At 40.2% G+C, this 25,308-nt stretch overlaps 1 protein-coding gene across 1 annotated transcript; it reads right to left on the bottom strand.

Moving 5' to 3' along the window:
• Nucleotides 1–476: 476 nt before the first annotated feature.
• Nucleotides 477–25,307, bottom strand: LOC108899858 (protein phosphatase 1H). The gene is made up of 10 exons (XM_018700551.2): nt 25,069–25,307; nt 17,930–18,119; nt 15,545–15,919; nt 13,359–13,471; nt 13,108–13,192; nt 11,918–12,036; nt 8,472–8,535; nt 6,870–6,977; nt 5,247–5,398; nt 477–4,891 (listed from the first exon to the last, which is right to left on the bottom strand). Exons 1-10 carry the CDS (start codon nt 25,305–25,307, stop codon nt 4,744–4,746), a joined length of 1,593 nt encoding a protein of 530 aa, XP_018556067.1. The 3' UTR covers nt 477–4,743.
• Nucleotide 25,308: the final 1 nt, after the last annotated feature.

The following is a 25,308-nucleotide window of genomic DNA, read 5'->3' as shown; positions in this document are numbered from 1 at the left end:
TAATTATAATTATATAAAGAGTACGATCTAGACCTGCTCTATATGAAAAGTGCCTTGCCTTCTGTTATATAAATATATATATGATTTGGCACTATATAAATAAGTACTGCAGGTCCCGCTTCATCACCACGACCAGGTCCATCTGTGATCCTCTGCGTTTGGTGAACCCTCTGTAATACCACTAATGAATCCCTCTGCTGCCGTCTTCCCAAGTCTGACTTGTCTTTCGGAGGCCAGCTCACCCTGCTCATTAGTTTTTGCTTTCCCTACAAGTAGAAGTCAGGCAATACAAACAGCAACAATATTGATTTATTTTTCTGCAGTTCTGCTTTTTTGTCTCTTGTTCCTTCAGATTGATTTGGTCTGGTAACTGATTTGGACTGCCAGAGAAAAGATGTGTGGAAACATTGATTTTGGGTGCATATTGAGCTTAAGTTCACTTCCTTTTTTTTTTAATGACACAAACAGTTTTTACATTGATCTTTAACATTTATTGTCCTTTTTTCATTTCTGGAAAAGGTAAACACTAAAGGTAAACATTGCTTCCCTCCTCCCCAAAGTCAAAGTTGCACAAAGAAACATTAAAAATATTTCTTTTTGACTTCATAAGTTAATTTTCTCTTATACAAAATGTACATTTCACATTCACAAACAGAGGTTGAGGGTAGCACAATGGTCACTTAAAAATGGTTCCCAAATGGGCTCAAACTTCCTCTTTGCTACAGAAAAAACCTCCAAGTTCTTCTCATTTTCCCTTAATGAGCCCTATAGTCAAAGGTAGAAAAAAACAACAGCAGTGACTACTTAAACAATATAGCAACTTCAGTAAGGGAAACATACAGTCAGGCTGAAGGGACAAAGCAAACTTTCAAGTCTACGAGCTTCTTTTACTCACCAATCCACTCACATTAATTTCCAAATGTAGTGGAACTTGATAAACCATCATGAAGGACTCCTCTATCCTTAGACAACCACTCTTTAACAGCTTGTCCAGTTTAACTACATGATAGTTGAACCTGAGTTGATGTGCAGCAGTTGGGTGGCACAGTAGGATGAGAAAAATAAAATATATATTAATTCTTTGACATTCATCTAATAGAAAAGGCTTAATGACAGGTCTAAGGATGAACATTCAACACAGATATTCTGGTGCCTCATTCAAACTTTGTCTTTACAAGCTCACAGTTCAAAACACTTGGTCTATGTTGGAAGAAGTCATTTGAAGTTGTTTGAATTTGCAGTTTTGAACTGGGGCACATGTTAAGACAAAGCTTAGATGGCGGCAGGACAGTTTTGATTTCAAAAAGTAAATCTAAAATAAAAATTCAATAACTTATTAAATAGAGAACAAGTTTGAAAAAAAAAGTCAAATAGCTTATATGATGGAAGAACAGATGTAACTCAGCAGCTACAACAGCACATAACAATGACATATATTACAATACATAATTTTCAAATTAAATATTTCTTTCATGGAATGTACAAGAGGAAAAAGTGCACCATATGAACTTCAGGTAAATGTAAATGACTGCTGCTTGTAAGAGGAATGTAGATAATAATTGTCGATGGCAAAAAAGTCCAAGCTAAGATGATAAATAGCCCATGCAACACAATGGCACATATCGAAAGACTTAAAAGAATAGTTTGATATTTTGAGAAAAACATTTAACTGCATTGTGGATGAGAGAACTGGCACCAAATATTAAGCTAATGCCAGCAGCTTAGCTCAGCATTAAGACTAGAAACAAGGGAAAAGCTAGCTTGGCTCTGTCCAAAACTAATGACATCCACCAAACAGCACCTCTGAAACTAACTGACTGAGATCTAAAAACAATCATTTACACTTCATTTTTTGTACAGACCAAACAAGTAAAATCTAATGTGTTAATTTGTCCATTGTATTGGTGCTTGCTAATTTTGTCAGGCAAACTGTTTCACCCTTTCTCCAGTCGCTATACTAAGCTAGGCTAAGCTAATTAATTGCTGCTAGCTGTAGCTTCACATTTCCTGAGAGTGGTATCAATCTTTTCATAAGTAAATGTGTTTTCCCAAAATGTCAGACAACTCCTTCAACAATGGCTTCCTCATCCTGGCACTGCACAATTTCCAAATGATCTTCTTTGGATTCAGTCAATCATCTGTTTCATAAAGTAAGGAGATATATTCCCACTTTACACTCAAACCTAAAGTAAACCAGTGCTACTCAAAAACTCTTCACATCCATTACAGGGGAAAATATTAAATCTAAATCTATCACTGTTTATTTCTTCAGTCAAGGACTAAATCGTTTCTTTAAAACATGCTGTTTGTTTTAATTTCATCCTGTCAATCTCTTTTTTTCTCAACTTACAATCAAATTTCTCATTGATTCTCTGAAGTGTAAGTTTCTCCTTCTCCCAGACTACTTTTTCATATCCTGCATCTTAACCCAATGTGGCTGCCTGTGCAGTGAATACAAAATAATAATGGAGGAAAAGGGTGAACGCTCATATTATCACATCAGTTTCGGAGGCCACGACAGTTACAAGACAAACTAAACTCTTGACAGTCGCTTTTCTTTCTTAAAGTCCAGTCAACAAGATGAAAAAAAGTGCAAAAAAACATTTGGTTTCGTGTCTGGCCATGAGGTTTTTGCTTCATTTCAAACCCTTCCTTTACAATGAATCACATCCATTAACTCTTATGCTAAATGTTTGGAATGCTAATAATTCTAAAGGAAAAACAACCGAATAAATATATGCATGGTTACTGCACATTTACAAACAAATAACATTATCGCTAAATCTTTGATACATCAGGAATGTAAATTCAGTCCACATAAAACAAACAGCAGTGTAAACCATTGCACCGTCACTCATATTCCCAGGCCTACAATATGTCACTGCATGCACTGACAGTAAAAAACTACATCCAAGCACAGTACATCTTCATCACCAAACCTGTTCCTCCAAAGACAAATGTGATCTGTTTCAAGCATCTAAAAGCTCATGAAACATGCAAAACATGTTAAAGCAAAAGGAAGCTTTTGTTTTTTCCCCTCTGTGGAACTTTTGATTAGCTTGACTTTGATTGTATTTAATGATTTTTATTTAATCCTCCCTGCTGCAGGGAATATTTGTCTTGTCATCATTACATGTATCATGGCCCCACAGTGAGTAATATGGGTCAGCCTAAAGTGCAACTACACTGATGTACAAGTCATTTCATCTACTTAAGAATCTATTTTTTACTTTTTAGGAAATTTAGCTAGTGTTGTTTTTCTTGATCATTTTAAATTCCACAAATTTTGTGTTACCCAGTGTTCAATTTAGAAATAAATTTGCTTATTTGCAGAGATTTAGATGAGAGTAACACCATCTCCTATCTGTGCATTAAATTTGAAGCAAAGCACAGAGACCATTAGCTTAGGTTAGCATAAATACCATTAGCAGGGGAAAATACCTAGCCTGGCTCTGTTCAAAGGTAAATATATCTATATATCTATATATATAGATATACAGTATATATGCCTACCTCTTTAAAGTTTAGTAGATGACTTAAATTTAAAGAAACTTAAGTGCAGCTATAACATCTTAATTTTTAAAAATCTGTCCAAAGGTTAATAAAACTAGCTAGCTTAGTGTTTCTGCTAAGCTACAGTTAGCTAACAGTCGCCTGGCTGTAGCCTCCTTTAACGTACAGATATGACAGTGGTATCAATCTTCTCATCTAACTCTTGGCAAAAAAGTGAGTAGGTGTATTTTCAAAAAATGCTTAACCAGTTAAATCTTTTAGTAACAAATGCCAGCTCATGAGACATCGAGACTAATTAAAGCAACATAACTATGCTGCTAATCACCAACTAAGTGCAACCAAACTCAAGATACTGAATAAGATTAAATGACTTAACAGCGGACTTTTTCTTTCGGTGTTTTTCATATTAAACTTTGTTCTTAAACCATGTCAAACTGTGCCCCTTCAAACAGGCTCAGATCCTCCTTTGAGTTTTTATATCCCAACATTAAAACAGTTCCTCATCCATCTTGCTACGTGGTGGATAACTTCAAGTCTTTTTTCTTCTGCGTCCACATTGTCAGCTCTGTAATCTGTTCAGCAAACTGGCTGCAGTTCTTCAGCAAAAAAACAAAAAACAATCCTTCAAAGCCACACTGTGGCAAAACTGAAAACGCAGCTGACCTGTCAGCTCTGTCCATCCATCCATGGTCAGGAGATGAGGGAGGTATTTTCTTTTTTTTAAATAAACAAGTTTGACTGTATAAGGAAAGAGAGGAGGGGACTAAAAGAAAGGGTAGAAAAAGGGGAAGCCAAGTACTGTACAGCATTACAAGAGAGGTAAGGAGAAGGAAAGAAAGGAGGAGGTCCGTTTTTCACTTCTGTCAAAGTGTTTGACTATTTTAGCTTTCACATCTCTGCAGGAGTTCAGGAACAGTTCACCATCCTATGGAGCTGCACTCGCTTCATTTCTTGATCAGTTGTAACAGGCCAAATTATCTTTGATTTGTGAGGAAAATTAAATTCAATTACCATGTGTCTAAGAGGTTTACCAATCCTGAACTCCTATAGAGAAATGAAGCACCAACAAATCAACATGTCCCATGTTGACTTCAGCGTAAGGAAGAAAATAAAAGTGCAAACTGCACTGATGAAACTGAAAGGGGGATTCTGGAGTTCAGGACTAACTCTGTCCTTTTGTGTGTTAAAAGTCTACGGGTCCTTGAACAGCAGCACCTTTTGTCAGACTCCTCAGGGCTGACGATTGCCGTACATCAGTGGTATGATGAAGACCGAGATGTCGTCTCCGGAGCCCAGGCGCTCGTTGGTGATCCTCCAGCCTCGGTCCCTCAGCACGCCACGGGCTCGCATCACCAGGTCTTGTGCTGCCATTGTGTACCTAGACGACAATAACAAAGCCTTCAATTCACAGTGTATAAAGCCCTTGATATTGTCTGATGTAATTTTAGTATTTTGCCTTAAAGTTGCCGTCTGCAGGCTTAAAATAATGAGAGAATACTTGACACTTGTGCCAAAATTTTTAGTTAAAAAGCACCATGATGCTGAGAGCAAGTGGTAAGTGTCCTTGTAAGAGAAACTGTGCCCATTAAATAAATTATGCAGCACAGTGTCACAGTTACAACATTCAGATTTAGGCCTCATAACGCAGAAATAGAAATGGACACATGGCCCAGACAGAATCTAAATAACAAACCCGTAATTGGAGAAACCAAAAAAGAAATCAAGCATCCCACCTGTGCAGGTCGTCAGGATCACAGTTGGCTAGAAAAGTAGTGACGGCTTCAGCTACTTCTTGGTTGGAGAGAACGTCCCAGAGCCCATCTGTTCCCATCACCAGAACATCGTCAGCTCCGTGCTCGTACTGCGTCAGGTTGTACACCTTCACCTGAAAGCCAAACCACAAAACATTAAGGCTTTAATTTAAAACACCCCTTATTAACAATTAACATTTTGATGCTTCCGATCTTCAAAAATAAAGCAGCAACAGAATTTAATTTGGTACATTTTTTATCACTTAATTTACCTCCTAGTTGTGACTGATTTTACTTTGAGGCATGATGAAGTGATAATGATCATGCTAACATGCTTAATTTAGTGCATTAGAATGCTAGCATTTGTTAATTAGCACCTGACCACAACATACAGCTGAGACTGATGGGAATGTCATCTGTCGTCATGTCCACAACCGGCTGCTATATTCGCGTCACGGTGTATGTGAAAAGGCCTTCAGCCACAACTTAGCCTTTCCACACCTTAATGAATTCAATGCAGTTTTCATTCACTGAAAGCATTTTCAAGAAAACACTTGAGAGACTTGAGGTGAGAAGTGAGAGTTGTGTTTGTGAGAGAAAGAGACACACAGAGACATAAAGTGCTGAGAGGAGTTAAGTCCTCCATGTGAACCTGGTATGAACCCGGGTATTAATGAATTAAAGATCAAGCAGAGAGCTCTGGGAGGAAAAAATGCAAAACTCTGTAAGACCAACTACATCAGGAGATGAAAGCGCTTTGAAACCAGTGCCAGACAGTCAGACAGGTGAGCTCAAGTTCTCCTGCGGCAGAGGACCTTGTTCAGACAGTGAGGCAGCAAAATGCTGCTTCTAGTGCAGATGTGACAGGGGTAGATTCGGGGCTAAGTCATGTGACAGGAGCCATGAGTCAAAATGAGGTAAGGAGTCGGGGCTGGTGAGAAACACTGACGAGAGATGGAGGAAAGAAGAAAGGAAACATCTGCAACATCGCATTTTGTAATAACTATACCAGCTACAGGAAGCAACCCAGTCTGAGGCTTACTGGGTTTAAGGAGATAGATGCTGACACGCTTGCCCACAATTCCTTGTGTTCGGAAAGCCTAGCACGACAAAATGAAGCACAGGCCGACCGCAGACGTAAGCTGATATGTGCTGTATTAGTCCATGTGTTCTTGACTGCACAGACAGGACACGATCATTATGTTACAGGGACTGGAAGCAGATCGTTTGAACTCTGTACCATGCAAAATCTATGAACCAGTGGGATAACAAGACATTAATAAAACAAGATGCTCATGAGTACAGTGTCACTTTTAGTTGGAGGGCACTGGACCTTAAATAACACACACACACACAAAAAGAAAGGAGGATAAAAGATAATAAAATGTGCAAAGTTTGGCCCCTCCATGGCAAATATAAAAGTGTAAAGGAGTATTACAGTTCTCTTCTAACTTTCAATACGAAAAAGCAAAATTCCAACTGTAACTTTAAATAATCCTCAAACAGCCAACATGTGAAAAGGTGAAATTTAAATGTGTTAAAAAGGTTAAAAGCCTTTGTTTGCTTTTTTGTCTTCAGTGACTGAATGTGAGTCAGCAGACTTACCTCAGGGCAACAGGAGAGGAAGGGCTTGATGTAGATGTTGGAGTCGTGAACTTTGAGGTCATGGTCACCGAGCCCACGGGTCACACCGATGGTGGCCAACACTCGAGCCTGCAAAAACAAAGACAACGACAGTTTACTCTCTGTTTCCACCTTGTTTTTATTTGTGCAAAGCATTATTTGTAGGTTGGCTGTTAATGAATATAAGGATATAAACATGGTCTCTGTCAGCATGTATAACTAATTCTAGTCTACTAGTTTAAAATTTGGTGGATACAAAGGTAACCGTGCGTTCCAGTTGTACTCGGAAGTCGGAGTTTTCGAGTTTGTAGTCGGAAGTTTCAACTGGAACGCCCCCTGAAGTCGGACTTCAGACTCAGAAATTTGGAGAAACCACACCAACCCCAACATAAGAATTCAAAATGGCTGCTACTCACGTCAATAGTAGTGAGCACTCCGCTAATTTTACAAATGCTCTGAAGAGTTTGCATTAAAATCTAACGTTAACAAGTGAGGTGTTAAGGTGGAGTGCACATATAAAGGCTCTGTGAATGTTTTCCGACTTCTCAATTGGAATGCGATCAACTTGTAGGTGACATCACTCCCAGTTCCGACCATGTAAATGGAGCGCAGCATAAATATAGACGCCTAGAAGTCGAGTTGGGATGTTGCTGGTGCAGTCTGACAGAGGGAAAATCTAACATCTGCTGAACACATCAGCAGTGAATGTCAGGTTTTGGTATCAGTCCATCAGAATATGACTGAGAGTTTCCATGTACAACTGCTGTTTTGCATTGATGCTCATCATATATCTACCAGCAGCATCTCGAACAGGCCGATCTCTCATAGAACAGCATGTTTCTATCCCTCCTTTCATAAAGGGAGGCCACAGAGCACAGCGGCTAAAATCGACACTGTTAAAAGAATTGGAAAGTGTCCTAAGAGCACTGAAACTCAACAGTGTTATTTTTCTGTTCGTTTAATTATAAAAAATCTTTTTCAATATTCTCCCACTCTTTCATCCCTGTGTGAAAACTGTCTGTTCTCTGAATTTAAAACACTGGCGCTTGTGTGGTCGACAGATGAAGACTTGTTACGTCTCTCTTTGCATCAAACCGCACTGATTGAAAATATGAAACAAGCTGACACGACGGACTGGGAACTTGAAGCGTTCTGTGCAATTTATTTTGGCGGAGTGTTTTCAGTTTCAGTCTCCTCTTCTCATCTCTCCCCTGCCGTCCCAGTGGGGATTAACTTCACTTCTCAGAGAGATGACTGTCTTCTCCCGAGTGGTGTGTGTCTGTCTGAACGCCCGTGTGTGTCTGTGTGTACGTGTGTATTAGAAGTAGCTACTGGAGTGAAACAGATGGACCGTCTCTTCTCTTTTCTAGTGAGGGTGCACACTGATACACACACATGCACTGCGTGTTACTTGCACATCAGAGACCAAGTGCTCGCCCACTCTCCGGGTGGCTGGCAGGCATGTAGTGAGTGTGTGTGTGTATCAGACTGACAATGTTAGACTGAGTGATTTACTTTTTCTTCTCTTTCTTCTGAATTACCAGAGTAGATGCACAGGGCTTGGGAGTGGACACACACACTTACCTTCTTCCCTTCACCGTATATGAGTGGAAACTTGAGATCTTCATCCTCAATGGTCTTGTAGGCCCTGTGTTTAAGGGAAGGAAAGGATGACTTAGACACACAAATAATGTACGCAAACTTTGAAAAAGAAAAAAGAGTGAGAAAACCAAATGGAAACTTGCTTTTCCTGTAACACATTGTCTCTGAGAAACAGTCAGCACCTCCCCCAGGTGCATTATTAAGCCAAGCACACACTAAAAGATTTTTAAAATCTTCACCGATTTAGAAAACATGAGAGACCACACATGTGACGACAAATAATGACAGATTTCACAGTTTTGACCAACACAGCCACACCACACACTAACAGATTCTGTCCACCAACAACCAGAATCTTGAAATCTCAAGATGAAGTAAATAAACATGGCGGACAACAATGTCTCTTCTTTGTTGTGCTTCCGTCTTCAGTCAGCTTACTTCCTGACTGTTCCACGTGACAATCCATAGAGTGCGTGCTTGGCTCTCCTCAGTCTTTAGAACCATCAGATAATCTGGCCTTTGCTGACTTTGATCAGGAGACTTTGTTCGGGAGGGGGAATTTGGGCCGATAATTGGATGTAATTACCAGATGTAACACAACCACAGGTAACTGCCACTGTAACAAAACTACAGTTTTGCCAAGAAGACCTATCGTTTGTTATCGTCCAGTCCATGACGGTATTGAGACACTTGTGTTCTTGTGATATTGTGAAACTGATGATCCCTGCCTGACAGGGATGGCAGCTATTTTGTTGGTGGAGACCAAAAATGGAGAGAACATTAGACTAACTTGACCAAATGAATGGCAGTGTTGTTTCACATCTGCTTTAGGTGTAAATAAGTGAATGTTAGCTAACTTTTTTGTCAGGACAACTTTATAAAAGGACAATATATTAGTGTGATTACAGCTTGTGCCCAAAAAAATCAAATATGCTGCTTTGAGATAAGCAGTTTCGTATTGAACATTTATAAAACTGGAGCTGTCAAATTTGGTGCAGGCTGGAATAGCCTCACTTTTAGTCCCTCATATGGGACTAAACTCAGACAATACAATTCCCAAAATGCAACTTGATAGCAATCTCTTTGTAAGACCCTCCCTGTCTGGTAAAAGCCCGGATCTCTCAAACTCCACACTGCTTTCTCTTGAATAAATAATAATGGAGGAGGTTTATTAATATACTTATAAGTGGGAAACAAAGCGACTGCCATTCTTCCTGTAGGTTTCAACACTTTGATTTAGCCCGCGTCTCAGTGAGTGAGTGTTTCTCTGGAGTGCAATAACAAGTGTTTTGCTGCTGAAAAATTTAGTGAGAGAACACGAGGGGACGGGGGACGGGGGGGTCTTACAATACACAAGCAAAACAACAAAAAATAAGTTCAGAAGTGCACAAATGGAAGCAGAAGATCTGAAAACACACTTAGAAATGGAGCTTTGATGTCAGAACTGAAAGACTCCATGGCTGACGCCTGATGTGCTTAAACTAGCTAGATTAGACTTGGCGTCACCAGTCAGTGGAGAATATCAACAACTTCAAACAGCTTCATATCTGACCAGGGTTTGCTCAGTCTGTCTGTCTGCGTCTCTCGCTGTCCATTTGTTTGTCTCAAAACTGAGATGTGTACTCTTCACGACCCAAGCCTAACACTCTCTATCTTTCTGTTTTTTTGCCTTTGTGCCTTTTGAGAGGCAGAGATGCAGCTTTTTCACCCATCAGCCACCCTCCCATCCCCGCCCGTCAAACTTTACACCTCACAGAAAGAGAGACAACAGTGAGTCACACTGCATTAATTTATCTTCTCGCTGTTTAATCTGAAAGGTGAGAGAAGGTACTCACTTTTAAAATGCCATAAATAACAGACATCTGCTGTTTCCGGCTTCTCAAATGTAAAGTTAGTGTTTGTGTTTTGAACTCGTGGCTCGACAAAACATGCAATTTGCAGGCATTACCTTTAGGCGCCAATGAATTCTGATGAGTAATGAGGAGCTCCATATGAATAATGCAGTGCTTCTTAGCTTTAGCTCTAAGGCCCGTTTTAGTGTCTTCAGGCTCATTGTTTTGGTTTTACGGCTCAAAACTTACTCTCAAGCTAATCAGAATTGTTTCTAGATGTAGCAGGCATCTGTTTGCAGCCCAAACAACACTTTAGCTCTGATAAACCCATATACCCGTATACTACCTGACCCGCACCAAAAAGCAGACAGAAAAAGTTAGTGGCTAGCTGGTGAACGCGGCAGAGCATATAGCCGCTAAAAAAACAGATATTTCCCATAAGAATTAGTGTAGAGCAAAAAACAAGCTAAAAGCAGAGTGAATAATGGACTTTTATTTGTCAGGTGAACAGAAACACAACTCAAAATGAATGCTAATGCTGTTTTGTGTCTGTGTAAAGCATTATTTGTTAGCTAGCAAGCATGTGTTTACAGCTAACCCTAACCCCAACCCCAAGTTAGCGGCTAGTCGGTGAACACAATGGGGCATTTAGCTACTAGCCTCTCTTCAAGAATTAGTGTACAGCAAGAGAGAAGAAGAAGAACTGAACCAAAGAAAGAGTGAATATTGGACTTTTAGAATGCTAATGCTGCTTTGTGTCTGTGTAAATTAGCAGCTGTATGCATATAAGTTTGCTATCTTAAAAGGTGAGCTAGCAAATGTGTGTTTACAGCTTATTTCTGATGTCTCCAAATAGCCCCAAAATATTGATACACAGCACAACTTGAGTATCGTATCTGCACATGTGGTAAAATGTTTGAATCAGATCATGTCCTGTTGGTACATACAAAATACAAAAAGGACTACTTCCTTGCATCGATGCTAAGAGAAACACAACAGTAGCCCATACAGCGGCACATCCTGGCTGGCTCCTGAGGGGGCGGCCTTATTGTGAAATATACATCACACACTACAATACACACAGTACAGTGTGTGCCTGTGTGTGTCAGTGAGTGAGAGTGTCAGTAAAAGCACATCTCATTACTGGCTTCCACTGCAGCCACAGTCAAACAGCATGGTGCCTGGCTAACCCACATAACGCTGCACATACAGGACTCATCTCTGCTGTATCATTATATCGGCATCAGGTTAGGCTGCTCCCTCATTAGCTCTGTGCCAGTCTCCTCAGCTCTCACTGTGTTTAAGCAGCAGTAAATGAAGGAAAAAGTGCAAGAGAGGGTTGGATGACATCTTTTTCAGATTATTGTTTCATTTAAGGTGGATGCAGCTGGGTTGGGGTTTGGAGGCAGGGGTTTGCAATCCTAGGAAATCATCAGTTTTCATTTCATATCATAATTTGACAGGTATGATCGGGTAACAGCAGACATTCTGGGGGATGCAGGAGTCTGCCATCTTTAAGTGTTTTGTCTGCTCAGTGAGAAATAGTGAGTAAAAGAGAGAAAATTAAAGCAGCACGGGGAGACTGAAGGGACTTACCACCCATTCATGGTGAAGTCTCGGTAGAGCATCCTCTTGCCCACCTCCTTCCTCTGGACTCTCCGGGGAAATTCCAGGTGTGTGAACTCATTTCCTAACAGGTGAGGCTGCATGAAACCCTGGGAGGACAGACAGCGATGGTCTCTGAGTCAATCAAGCAGATAAATGTGAGGCAGATTTGCAGATAAAATGGAAGTCATTTTCCATCACTTTGGGTTTTTTTGCCCATTTTCGCTTTACTCTCGAGTTCGACTCACACTGGAATTTTAAGGTTGACAAGATGTGATTAAAAATTCTGATTCACTCAGGAGTACTGTGTATGTAGTGAATTCCTATGACTAAAATGTACTTAGTCAGACATTTTACAGTTGTTTATCTCTGCACCAACACTGACGCACAATCAGGAAAATGTACTTGAAATATTACAAGGAAAATTATTTGTAATGTAAAAAAAAATCTCCTGTGACTGTTATTAAACTGTCATTTATTATGTTTTAATAATTTTTCAAACTACTTTCTTGATTAATCAGGCGATTTTTTGGTTTGTAAAAATTCTAAATAGTGAGAAGTTCCCATCACAGTTACCCAGAACCATTGGTTTTGTCCAACTAGTAGTTCAAAACCTCAAAAAAACATTTAAAGGAAAAGGAGCACATCAAGTAAAGTAAAAGTACCTAAGATTTGTACTTATGTACAGTTGATTAAATGCCCTTAGCTGCATTCTCTCTCTGATCTTACCCAGTGCAATGTGAGGAAATGCACATAAAAAAAAGGTAAAATGCCTCCAAATGCAGAAGAAATGGTTTCATTTATTCATGAAATGTAACTGCAGAGGTCTGGTTCACTGTTTCCTGCCACTGACTATAAACAGGTCAATCATGGCCATCTATTCTCAGCAGACGAGCTTGTTGGGTGTCCTCACACTGGCTGATTTCCCCCTGCTGCTCGGCTCTGATGGACTTTAAATGCCCTGCTGATTGTGTTGCTTGTTGCGTGAAGGGCAACAATACACAGAATTAATGCGTTCGGTTCAGGTGACCGAGGTCTTGGGTCATTTCAGGTAGGCTAACGTGTCTTTGTGTGACTAAAGTGTTTGTCAAGATTCAGATTACATGTGAAACTAAAGACTCTGTGCAGCAGCATTATTTGAACAGGAGACGCCTGGAGACATACAGGTGTGTCTTTCTTACCAGGAACTGGAGTCGCTGTCGCTCTGATTCTGGCGTGAACTCTGTCGACATGGGAACGATCTCATTGTTCCTTATGATGATGGCCCTGCAGACAAACACAAAAAGCTGTACTGAAGAAACATAACCTTAAATTCACCTGCTGTCTCTGTCATTTACATTGTATATATCTGGGATCCCTGGGGGTCTGCTGCAGTGTAATTAACCCTGTGTCCTTCACACACTCTTTCATTTACAAGCAGAAGTACACACACCTGCTGTCACCTGCATTCCCAACGTATAGTTTCCCCAGCAGGTAAAGCACAGTGAGAGCCGTGCATCCTCCTGTGATGTTATAAACTTGCTTCTCCCTCTCGATCTGGGCGTCCTGGGAGAGACAGTAGAAAATACAAAACAAAATGTCATTCAAGTCAAAATCCATAGTATGAGTACATACAGTTACAGGTCTTTTTTGTTTGATTCAATAACGAGACACGACTTACAAAATTTCATCAGCTTTTCAGAGAGACAGATGATGTGTGGGCATAGCCGTCGACTATCGATCTGTTTGACTCGAACCTCTTGTTGACCGTGTGTCAGCAAACAGCAACTTGTGCATGAATAATGCAGAGGGCGATATGTGAGACGGTTTCTATCTCGACTTTTGCATCATCAGGTTCAAGGAGCCCTGTACTGGCTGTATACAGTACTACTCAGACTGCAGTTATTTTCCTGTTCGTTTCATAATATATGTTCGTTTTTGTCTCTTTTTATACTATTTCTGTCCCTTACTTTAATACAACCGGGACATAACTGCATGAATTTTTCCATTTTTTTGCAGGTCTGTGCAGAAACGCTGCAGACGGAGCTCTCTGATGAATAGCTTTCTCCTGCAGGTGGACTCTTTTTTTTTTCTGCAGAGGCCACGGCTTTAACTGACGCAGTGATCGTCCTCAACAAAGGATGTCAAATCATGTGTAAGAGTGTTTCTTTTCACAGAAAGGAAAGGGTGGCGGGGGGTTGATCTTAACAGAGCTTTCAGTCTGGGTTTCAGAGTACAGCTGGAACAGTGTGTACTGCTTTCTGTTGCCATCTAGTGGCAATCCTGCATATTTATCTCTTCTCAAAGCAGTTTAAAAGCTGCAATACAGCATTAATGACTCATTTTTGGACACATTTCATAAGATTCAAGATTCCTTTAATTCAAAAGCAAATTATTTAGTGACGTATTAAGTGAGTCTCTGCCTTTTATTTCAACTAGAGCGACAGTTGAGCACGGCTGAGTGGCATTTAGCCAGCAGCCATCATTTCATAACCCAGCTCTCTGACGCCAGATGCCAATTTGTCTAAATAAACTGTGAACAGAGATGCTGAAGGTTGCTAAAGGTCTGTGTGCATCTCTGTGAAGTGTGTGTGTCGGTGAATGTCTGTGGTGTGCAAACACAATGAGGAATTCAGCTTCTGTTTATCTGTATTTCTAGGCATATGTTGGCTCCATATCTGCTTGTGATGCTCATTATTCAAATGAGATGAGTCCACATCTTTCAATTCAACAGCTGTGAGGACATTTATTCCAGTGACATTATAATAGCTGTGTAATGGTCTGCTTCATTTAATTATAGGTGAAACAGACCAAGATGTATCTCAGATTAATGCCAGTCAACCACAAAGGGCATCTCAAGTGCTACTCGCCACACTTAATCACCCCAGGTTATTTTTTAATCCTAAACTTTGCCTTGTTTTTATGTCTTTTATGTCTCACCTTGAAACCAAAGTTGGTGAAAGTCATACAATTTGCCAAGAGCAGTTTATGTAGGGCTGCACCTAATGATTGTTTTACAAATAAAATGATAATTATGAAAACAAAATGTCAGAAAGCTGCTCCCAAAAGACCAAGGAGACATATTATTTGGGTCTAATCAAACCCAAATATATTCAATTGACTACTGTGAAAGTCAAATATTCACATTTGAGAAACTGGAGCCACTGATTTTATTGAATTTTTGCTTTAAAAGGTGTACATGTACATTTTTGCTACTGCTACATAACTAACGTTAGCATTGACAGCTGTTGGCTTCAGGCATTGTTGTGTTTACAAAATAAGGCAAATATTCATGGCAGATATTTGGATTTGTCCGTATTATTATAATAACATTAACAAGTCATTTCAGGGAGTCGGTGTGAACAGTATGAGACCCTGAAACTTGTAACGCAGCCATCATTACTGTTATTAATCAGATTGTGCGTCTCCTGCTTTGACATTTAAAAGTGTCATACCAGCTTAAATAACTTTTATAGTGTGGAACTTAGAGGACATAAGGTGGTAAAAATGCTGATGATGGGTTGTCTGTAACTTTGAGGTCGGACAACTGATCCCTACAAAATGATGATGACATTTTTCTACATCAGAGCATCAGCCAAAATCCAAAATGTTGAGTAATGGAGCATGACAGAGTCTCACCATCTCTTTGAAGGCGTTCTCTATGGCTCCTATCACGAGGCTCTCGTGCTGAATCTTTTTCTCCATGAAGAAGCGAGGCGGTGGCGGGGTGCTGCAGGGGGAGCCGGGCGCACCTGCGGCCCCGCGCAGCGAAGCAGCCCGGGTCAGGGCGCGGTGAGGGCCCGGGGTGTTTCCCTGGAGGTAGGGGTTGTTGTTATCGGGCTCTTCCCCCAGCACGGTGGGAGGCGGGGAGGCCAGGTTGCGCAAGATCTCGATGACGGCTTGGAGCTGGCAGGCGATGTGGTGCTGCAGCAGGCGGGAGGCGACAACCGCCGCACCTGAACCAGCATGACCATCAAACAAGGCCCAGTAGTGGAATACCAGTCCCTCACTGTCCTGCAGATACAACATGCAGAATATATATTTATCAGGGGTGTAAAGACACACTGTTATACATCAATTCAATGATTAACCATCCCACAGCGTCGATCCAAAATGAAACATCATACATCACAATATAATCATTTATAAGATGTGCCTTTATTTTGAAGTTTGCCGGCACACCTTTCTCCACCTCACACCTCCAAACAAGGTGCAAGTGATAATGTGATGAGGAACAATGTTGTACTACCTTCGTTATTATTACTAAGTTCTAAAAATATTTTGTTTGTGATTCTTAACAGGAGTAAGTTTTACACAATATTGTGCTTTAATGTCTGCAAGTAGGAATTTAATGTTCTTTCATTTTTCTTTTATAAAATGTGAAACACTTAAAGCTCAATATATCAGAATGTGGCAGTTTAGAGTGAAGAGGAAGTCTGTTTTTATAAAAAGACAAGACTGTTTTTCATTTAAATGTCTGGTTGAGCTCAGGGACAAAAATGTCAAATGGTATTTTAGTTGCTTTTTATGATTTGATCTGAATGGAAATTACTGTGTTAATTCAGCAGATGATATTGTATTGAATCAATTAAAAATCGTATTGGCAAACATTGAATCGTTGTCCACTGAATGAATGAATATATCATATTATGATGATATGATGACACGTGTTGCCTTTCCAGAAATATGTGTCTACATTTGAACCACTCCCGGATAATATGTCACATTACAATGAGATATGAATGTACTGCAGTTCAGTGAAAACAGGATATTAAATTAGTGAGTCAAAACAGTATCACATCTACTGGCTAGTGGTCAAAATACTACATATTATCCAAGTAATCTGTCATAAATCTGCAGAAATCATCAAAATGACTAATGCTGACAGTTGACCTAGTAGTACGGGTGAGTCATTTGTGCGGAGTGACCCGGGAGACAACATTATGACTCATTCTGTCCAGCAGTGCGTTGGAACTGAAAAGGTCAAACCTTATCACTTTGTTTATTTCCGTAGTGGGGAACAGCACAAGGCAACTTCTCATGCCTTTGTCAAAAGTCACATAATCTGCTTAACATTACCTCAACTTCAACACACAGTCAAGTAAAGCCCTGTTTTTCTGCTGAAATTTCAGCTGAGAGCTGCTGGGAACAACCTCTGTCTGTGTCGCAACTGCTTCCTCGAAGTGAGTGGTTCTCATAAAAGATGACAGAAGATAATAGGAAACAGCTGACACATCTTAAATTCCTCAGAGCTCCTGTTTTTACTCACTTTTTTGTACAGATTAAACAAATGAGCAATAATGGTGGTTAGTTACCTCTGGACAGAGTGGCTAGCTAATTCCCCGGTTTCCAGTCCAGCTAAGCTAAGCTAACTGTCTCCTACAGACAGACAGACATGAGATTGATGTCAATGCTAAGTATGAAGCTACAGGTAGCAGGCGTTTAGCTTAGCTAAGACTGGAAACAGGGGGGAAAACAGCTAGCTTGGCCCCGTCCAAAGAAAAGCACCACTAAAACTTGCTAATTAACACATTATCTCTCATTTGTTTAATCTGTACAAAGTCTGACACATAACCAGTTTAAAACCCCCAAGCTCTTGTTTTTGCTCACTTACTTTTATGTGGACTAAATAAACAAGATATAATGGTGTTGTTACCCCTGGACAGAGCCAGGGTAGCTGTTTCCAGTTGTTATGCTAAGCTAAGCTAAGCTAGGCTGTCTTCTAGCTGTAGCTTCATATTTAGCAGACAGACATGAGTTTGGTATCAATCTTCTCGTCTAATTCTCGGCAAAAAAGCTAAAAAGAAATGTCAAACTAGTCCCTTACTTTAAATTGTCACATGTTTAGAAATTAACATTTAATGTTAAAGAGAAATAACTTTTCAATAATAATTTTCCACGTTTTTAGGGGCTTTTTATGTGATTGTGAACACCAGTTGTTAGCTAACTGTTCCATCTGCCTGTGATTGTACATACAGTAATAAATTCTACTTAATTTTTATTTGTTTTTAGGTTTTTATTTACCTCTCCCAGTTTGCTGTGCTCCATGCGCAGCCCCAGGCCCTCTCCGTTGGGCAGAGAGTTGCGTCTCTTGGCGGTGGGGGTCTTGCTGGGCGTGGAGGGAGGGCAGTAGCTCATTGGCCTCCTTCTTGCCACCACCACCTCGCAGCAGGCCTGGTCCTCATTTAGTGCGCTCTTACCAGCATTAATCACCCTGTGAGAAGAGGGAAAGGACAGTGGGCATGGTATAAATATATATACAGACTGAGTCATATTTCAGGCTTTAATGGTTATATAAAAATCATACTTGGCAATATACTTCTAGCATTCATTTTTGCAGCTAAAATTTTGCTACGAGCAACAGATGCACCACTTGCTATGATTCCCCAGTCTGACAGCTGTGGTCTGGGACGAGCGCTTGAAACGAATGAAAGCCGACATCAGATGTTTCTTATCGCAAGTCTTTCATGGTTATTACGGCTCACTGCAGGATCACAACAATTAGAGCCACAGCCTGAGGTTTCTCTCTTTTCACCCATTGAAGCAGCTGGCTTTGTATGTTTCATGTTCCTGATAAAAATCAAACGGGAGCACTCGGTTGTGGTATTGCTCTGCTGGGAGTGTCCTGATGCGTCTGGACATTAGAGGTTTTTGATTATGCGTGAGACTGTACAAACATGCCCAAAGCTGCATGTGTAGGTGTAGTCTTACTCTTTTATTTGTACCTTATTTAAGCAGGCAGACGACAAAGAAAGATGATACAGTGACCCGCTAACAGTCAAGGCCAACCACACAATAACTCTGGTTTGTACAGTTTGAACAGTAATAAATTGTCCACCACCCAGACTGTTTATGCAACAGATAGTTAATTGTAATTTGACACTGTTCACACAGCCTTGACACAGCCAAAGATAAAATTCTTTCATTGTAGCCATGCTAGCAGCTAATAACGTCGGTGTATGGGTCAAAGTTTTGATTTATGACCAAAAACCAGGAAAAATAATAACATTAGCTTTTCTGCTATACTTTGTGTTTAGCATGCTACCACACCAAGATGACAAACATGGGAAATATTAAACCTGCTAAATATCTTCATGTTAACATTGTTATTGTGAGAATGTTAGCATGCTAATGTTAGCAATTAGCTCAAAGAACTAGCCTCACAAAGCTGCTAGCATGGCTGTCGACACTTAGTTTTGTTAAACTGTAGCATATATTGATATTTATATTACTTCAGACTTTTGTTTATTTTAAAAAATGTAATCCAGTTTCCACTTGCAAAGATAAGTGAGTAAAAAAAATCAAGATTAAAAATTAGACATGTAGCTTATCTGCGTTAAAGTAAGCAAACACAGACTATGCAATGCTAAGCTTTTACTGGCCATCTCAAAGGTCGCTAAACCTGCTGAACAATAGCTAATGTAAAAGGGTTTTCAATAAATATTGAAGAAAGTGAGATTGTGGAGACAGCTCCGATGAGACTGGCGAGTGTGACAGATGTGTCTGGAGGGTGTTGTGAATGTGAATGTCTGTGTATGTGAGTTGAGAAATTGGCATGTCTATTTATAGACTCAGACTGTTCTGTGAGGCAGCATCATTGTCTGCTCCTTTGCTTCAAATGCTTGTTAACCTTAGACATGAAGATATAATGGAAGAGAATATATGCATTTATGTGTTTTTTATTTGCTGTTATTTATTCATCATAAGCTTCACAAATGTTTGGTTAATGGATGTCCCACTCTTTATTTCACAGATGTTGTGCATCTGTCAATGGCCAAATGAATGTAAATGAAACATCTTTAGAGACGCAAGGAAAAAAATCAATTGAAAGCTTTGTGTAGCTGTCCATTGCAGCTGTCTGGACACTATCTGGGTTTCAAGAAAGAGAGGAGGGAAGTGGTGGGAAGGTGCTGCCTCACAATGTGTAGTCCCTAATGGGAGAAGACCACATTAATAAAAACTGTAGAGTCCAGTTCCAGTTATTTTTTCCCATGTATGAGGCTCCTAGAGCCTTTGAAAACCATATTGTATGCTTGTTTTCTCCTGATTTGCTCTATTGATTTGTTATCATTAGAGCTGGAATGGTGAGATGATCGATAGAAAATGAATCAACAACAATTCTGACAACTGATTAAGTGTTTAAATCATTTGCCAAAAATGTAATGACCTAAATAAATTTGGGTTCAGGACCAATGGTTAGATAAAACAAGCTGTTTGAAGCCTGTACCCTGGAGCTTTTACAGACCAAATCAATCAAACCATTAATACAGAAAATAATGACACTAATTGATTATGAAAATAAACATTTATTGCAGGAAGAAGTTGCTTTGCCTTGTGGAAAGTCCTTTTAAACAACATTTTAAATAATTGTTAAAAAACTAGAAAATTTCTGGAGAAATTTTGAATGACAAATCATTCTCCATCTCAGCTTATAGGCAAAAACTTGCCATTAAACATGCCTTCATAGCTCGAAAAGTACAAGTCCTATCAACAAAAATGCTCTGCAAAGCTTTGTGTGTAAAATATATGTGTATGTACTGTTTACAGTTAGGCATCTTTGCAGTTTTAAAACATCCACCCTCTCTGTTTTTAATATGAACTTCAGAGCTCAGTTTAAAAATGCAGTGTATGGGACTGTCGGTCATCGCCCTCTGTGCTTGGAGGCAATGAATTTAAAAATTATGAGTCATGTCACAATGGGAATTACACTGGTTGGGAGAGAACAAATTTCTCTACATCTTCATATATAAACTGTCCATGTAAGTTGGAAATTGTTGGAATCAAAAGAGGTTTGAATTAGATTTTTTGGGATAATTTTTCAGGTGGCAGTTAGAATGCTGGAACATTCCACGCAATACACACCCTATATAAAATCTGAAACGATAAAAAAACCACAAAACTTAAACTCTAATTTCATAAATACTGCAATAGTTATCAAAATGCAGATTTAACCCCAAAAGGTCTCAAGTCCTATGATCTGTTTAAAGTTTCAACCATGTTCCTACAGGAAAATATGACAAAATAATGTGGCTTCAAAGAAGGGTGGGTTTGATCAGTTTTGCAACAACTTCTTTTGCAGTTTTTCGCAATTTATGTCGTCATGGTGACAAAAAAGGTTACTTAAAGACACAGCACTCTATTCCCGATCAAACTGCACATTTTGAGAGTTTAAATTAGTTTGTCATGTCTTGTTTGTGGTATTGAGGGAGCTCCTGATCTAAACCTGGCACCACTTTGGTTATAAGGCATCATTCATCATGCATGCATAGCATAAAATCCATTACGTCCAGGGGGCTGGTTTTCACTCTGATTACTCAGCTCTGCTTTCTAATGCCTTACCACTGCAGCCATAATTACAGGAGAAAATGCCCTCTGAGTTATTGCAGCTATAAAGCACTATGACGCATCGACCACTTTGGAGCTTGTTGATACACAGAAGTCCAGGAAGCCTTTGTCTGCTTCTGCTAATCTATTGTCAACAAACACAGTAATGCAGTGACCTGTGTATGTGTGGTACAAACACATCCTGCTGATTGTAGCGTGTAAAATAAAAATACATGTGAACTCTTGAACCCCAAGTGTAGAAACTATTAGCAGAAGCCTGTCTAATCCTTCATAACCACAGTGTATTTAATTTAAGAATCCCACTGCGTTTCATGAAAGGTGCAGCTGGTGCTATTGTGTGCTTGTGATCGCTCATTTGTCCTCATTTCACCATTTTCAGGAAGAATGATAGTCATTTTATTTCCCTGCCAATCAAATTTTTGCTTCATTCAGAACAATTACCTTTCCTCCCATTAGGAACAAAACCTAATTTTCTCCTCCATTGTCCGACATCTAATGCCGTCTTTATTTCTCTACCCTCTGCAACAGATTCTGGGCCAGACATTGGCCCCAAGGATGTAATAATTATTTGGTGAAATACAATGGTTCAAAGCTTCGCCGCTGTTGGAACATGAAGCAAGAATAACAGCGAAATGGCTCCAAGTTAAATACTGAAACAGTATTTCAAAAATTTTTCTTGAGGATTTTGGTCAGGATTGCACTACCACCTGAATATGCAAGATAAGAAAATACAGGCAAAATCTGAGTTTGAATACAAAACCAGAATAGACTGGTTTAGATGTCCTCTTCAATATGTATTTCTTTTCTCGGATGTGTACTTGTAATAGTCAAAAAGTTGGGTGTAAAATGCTGAACAGTTCTCGTCCTAAAAGGTTGCCATGTTAGCTATGTAGCAGAAGGGAAGGGACCACCAACCTATCTACAAGCTGCACAGTGTACTACATGAAAGTGTACCACCAGATGTATCCAAAATGAGACATAGTGCATGTCTTTGATTTTAGATGTGAGGCAGACAAAAGCACCTCTCTCTAGCTGGCAGCCACTAATTTAGCCCACTGAACAACTATTGCTGGCAGATATCAGTGGTTGGTAGCTAGCTAGCCAGATACTGGCAGACGAAATGTTACCAACACCCTGATATAAAAGTATAGGGGCTTCCACACTGTGAGGATAAAAGTAGTGGATGTGTTAAGTGCTGTTAAACGCTTGTTTGCCATGGAAATAACGCTCTGTTACAGTAATGTGCAAGCTTAGCTGGAAATGCCAATATTTGCACATTATGAACAGACAAACGTGTTTTTGTTTTTTAAAACCTAAAACACCTTTTTCCAAGCTCTGAATATACCAACTATCACTCTTATTCAATATCAAAGTGTGCATCAATCCAAAGCCTGACAGGCTGGTTGCTGAGGGACTTGGAGAATGGTAAATTAGGATCACTACAACAAAAGATTGTATAAAATGACTTTGATTTGTCTTGGAATTTCCTACCACATGTGAGGTTGAAGAGGTGAGAGCCAAAACGGCTGCAGTAATGACAACACGGGAGGCTTTAATTACAGATGAGTGCTGATATGAACTGAACTCATTAACCACACCGGTCCCAAAGAGACACTCTACTCCTGCTCTGAGTATCACTGTGTGTGGATAGTCACAGTAAATGGGTAACAGAGAAGTGTGTTTCTGCTATATATATTCTGTATATATAATCACAATATCTGTCAGAAAAATTGCAATTAGATATTTTCCCAAAATCGTTCAGCCCTACATCTGTTTATGTTTGTATACGATAGAGTTTGTATAAATCAAGGCTAATTTCTACTTTCTAAATAAATTCTAATTTCCAATCCCTCAGCTTTACTTCCTATGGAAAGTTTCTGGAAATAAATGTTTCTCCTGCAAAAAGAGCTTTACTTTACAGAAGAAAAAACTGTCAAATGTAATCTGTTCTTGAAGGGAAGCCGCAAAAACGTCTTTAAATAAATTGCATCAAGAGCGGAAAGAGGCAACGTAGCCCAGTGCTGAGCTGTCACATATTTTTGGTCTGCCATGGTACGGTAATCATGGGGTAACAACTCAGCATGCTGCAGCATTTAACTTGAAAAGGTACAAATATATTATCTTATATTCAAGTAGTAAAGAAACAATTAACAGACAGTGGTTCTTTAATTTTATCAGGGAGACTATCAGGACCTACAGTGTCATCCATGATAACTACTAATTACCCATCACAGCACATTATAACAGTATCAGGGCCGAGAGAGAGACGACTATCTAAGAATTGACTTCTGTGGCACATTAACCCAAGGGTGGAAACTGGGAGGGATAAGCTGCGGTGTAGCTTTTTGCCTATTTATCATATATAGTTTTTGAGTTAATGAGTTGAAGACAATGCAGCAGAAGTCATTTATGATTGGTCCACTTCATATATCGTGTCCTTACATTACTGCTGGCCTTCTATCAGCACTAACAAGGCAGCACCCTGTGCATTTATTATATTTAAACAGTTGGTTCCACCCAGTGAGATGATTATTACTTGAGCGAGTCACGTCAGGCAGCCCAGGCTACATCCTGCAAACAGGCTGATCATTAAGTCAACACAGGTACAGTCTGTTAATAAATGTCCAGTTGCCTCACAGAATATGTCACTGCATGATGCAACTGCTACTAGAGGTGTAATTCTGCAGGTGTGGTTTTATCACAAGCTCAAGACATTTTCAGGTTTTGTTCTCCGACATAAAATGGGTCAGTAAATCCCCCACTCCTGATGTTTGAAGCTTTTACGTGTCTTAAAAAAGGCGGTTGCTAACGAGTGTCTAAATGAGACTACAGAGGTTGTCGGGGACGTTAACATGAAAACCCATCTACTCACCAGTCCACCTTTACAGCCTTGTTGTGTTTCTACTCACGCTCTTTCAAACTCTCACTAACTTTCTAAGAAGAAAGGCTTTTGTAGAAGAGCTCAGAGCTAAATGAAATGACAAGATGGAAGCTTAGTGGTGGAGATGTTGACGTCATGTGACCGTGGTGTAGTTGGTTTATAGCCTAACATTAGCTTCTTACTTCTGGAGGTTGGATTTAGGCTTCAAACATGAGAACAGTGGTGTTCAACACCAACTTTTGTTGTTACTTTCTAACTTCAGGGTTGGACTACAAAAACACCTGCTCCACTTTATGTCATCTGCTGATTTAACACAATCACTTCCATTCATATCAAATCACAAAAAGCAACGACTCCTGAGCTCAACCAGACGTTTAAATGAACAATAACAGTTACTACTTGTGGAATTAGCGTCAGATTTGTGGAGGAGTGAATCTACGATGGCAAAACTGCTGCGTAAAGTCTGTTGTGATTACATAAGCAGCACAGATGGATCACTGCCGACCTATGTAGAGCCAGTCAGCAGAACATGAGGCTGCATCTTACTGGACTGGTCTACAAGCTGGTGACATGCAATCACACCCTGACACAGTTGTAGACTTAAAACCCAGATGCTGCTGCTGGTGAAAGGTGCATCATCCTCTCGCACGTGAACACCAGCTTGAGTGCTGTGATCCTTTAGATGAATGCTATCATCCCTTTCATGCGATTGTAATGTGATGCAGAGCTTAGTGGAGGCTGGTCCCGTGGATCCAGAACCACGGAGCAGGTCACAACAGGTGCAGCAGCCTGGCTCCAGGTCACACCTTGTGTTTGTGTGTATTTCTGAGATAAACCTGCAGAGCTCCCTGGGCCCTCCACATGATGCTTTACATGAAACGCCACCTGAGAGACAACAGGAGCGGCTTTGAGAGCAGCTGCCGCCGGGGTTACTTACTCAGCGTATCCGGTGGCCCACGGTAATCTCCTGGTTTCCTTCAGGATCAGGATGGGCCGGGCTATGTGGTCCGCCGAGCACTCAATCTCATCCGGGGACAGGCCGAGGAACTCGGGTCTCATATATGGGAATTTCAGCGGCAGCTCGGAGCCGGGGTTGCCCCCTCCGGAGCCGGAACTGCCCCCGGCCATGATCCCACCCATGAATCCGGCCACGGCGGACTTGACCCGGGTGAGCATG

This window comes from Lates calcarifer, linkage group LG18 (genome assembly GCF_001640805.2).
Source record: "Lates calcarifer isolate ASB-BC8 linkage group LG18, TLL_Latcal_v3, whole genome shotgun sequence".
In the NCBI taxonomy this organism is placed as follows: domain Eukaryota; kingdom Metazoa; phylum Chordata; class Actinopteri; family Centropomidae; genus Lates; species Lates calcarifer.
Note: the sequence above shows the minus strand (reverse complement) of the source record. Positions and strands in the feature narration are given on the sequence as shown.

Bases quoted from the DNA above. Each gene is read 5' to 3' on its own strand.
- LOC108899858 (XM_018700551.2), bottom strand. From the start codon at position 25,307: ATGCTCACCCGGGTCAAGTCCGCCGTGGCCGGATTCATGGGTGGGATC. The intron at 12,037-13,107 runs GTAAGAAAGACA...CTGTCCTCCCAG, and splicing joins GACAGCGACTCCAGTTCCTG to GGTTTCATGCAGCCTCACCT. The intron at 5,399-6,869 runs GTAAGTCTGCTG...TTTGGCTTTCAG, and splicing joins TCCTCTCCTGTTGCCCTGAG to GTGAAGGTGTACAACCTGAC.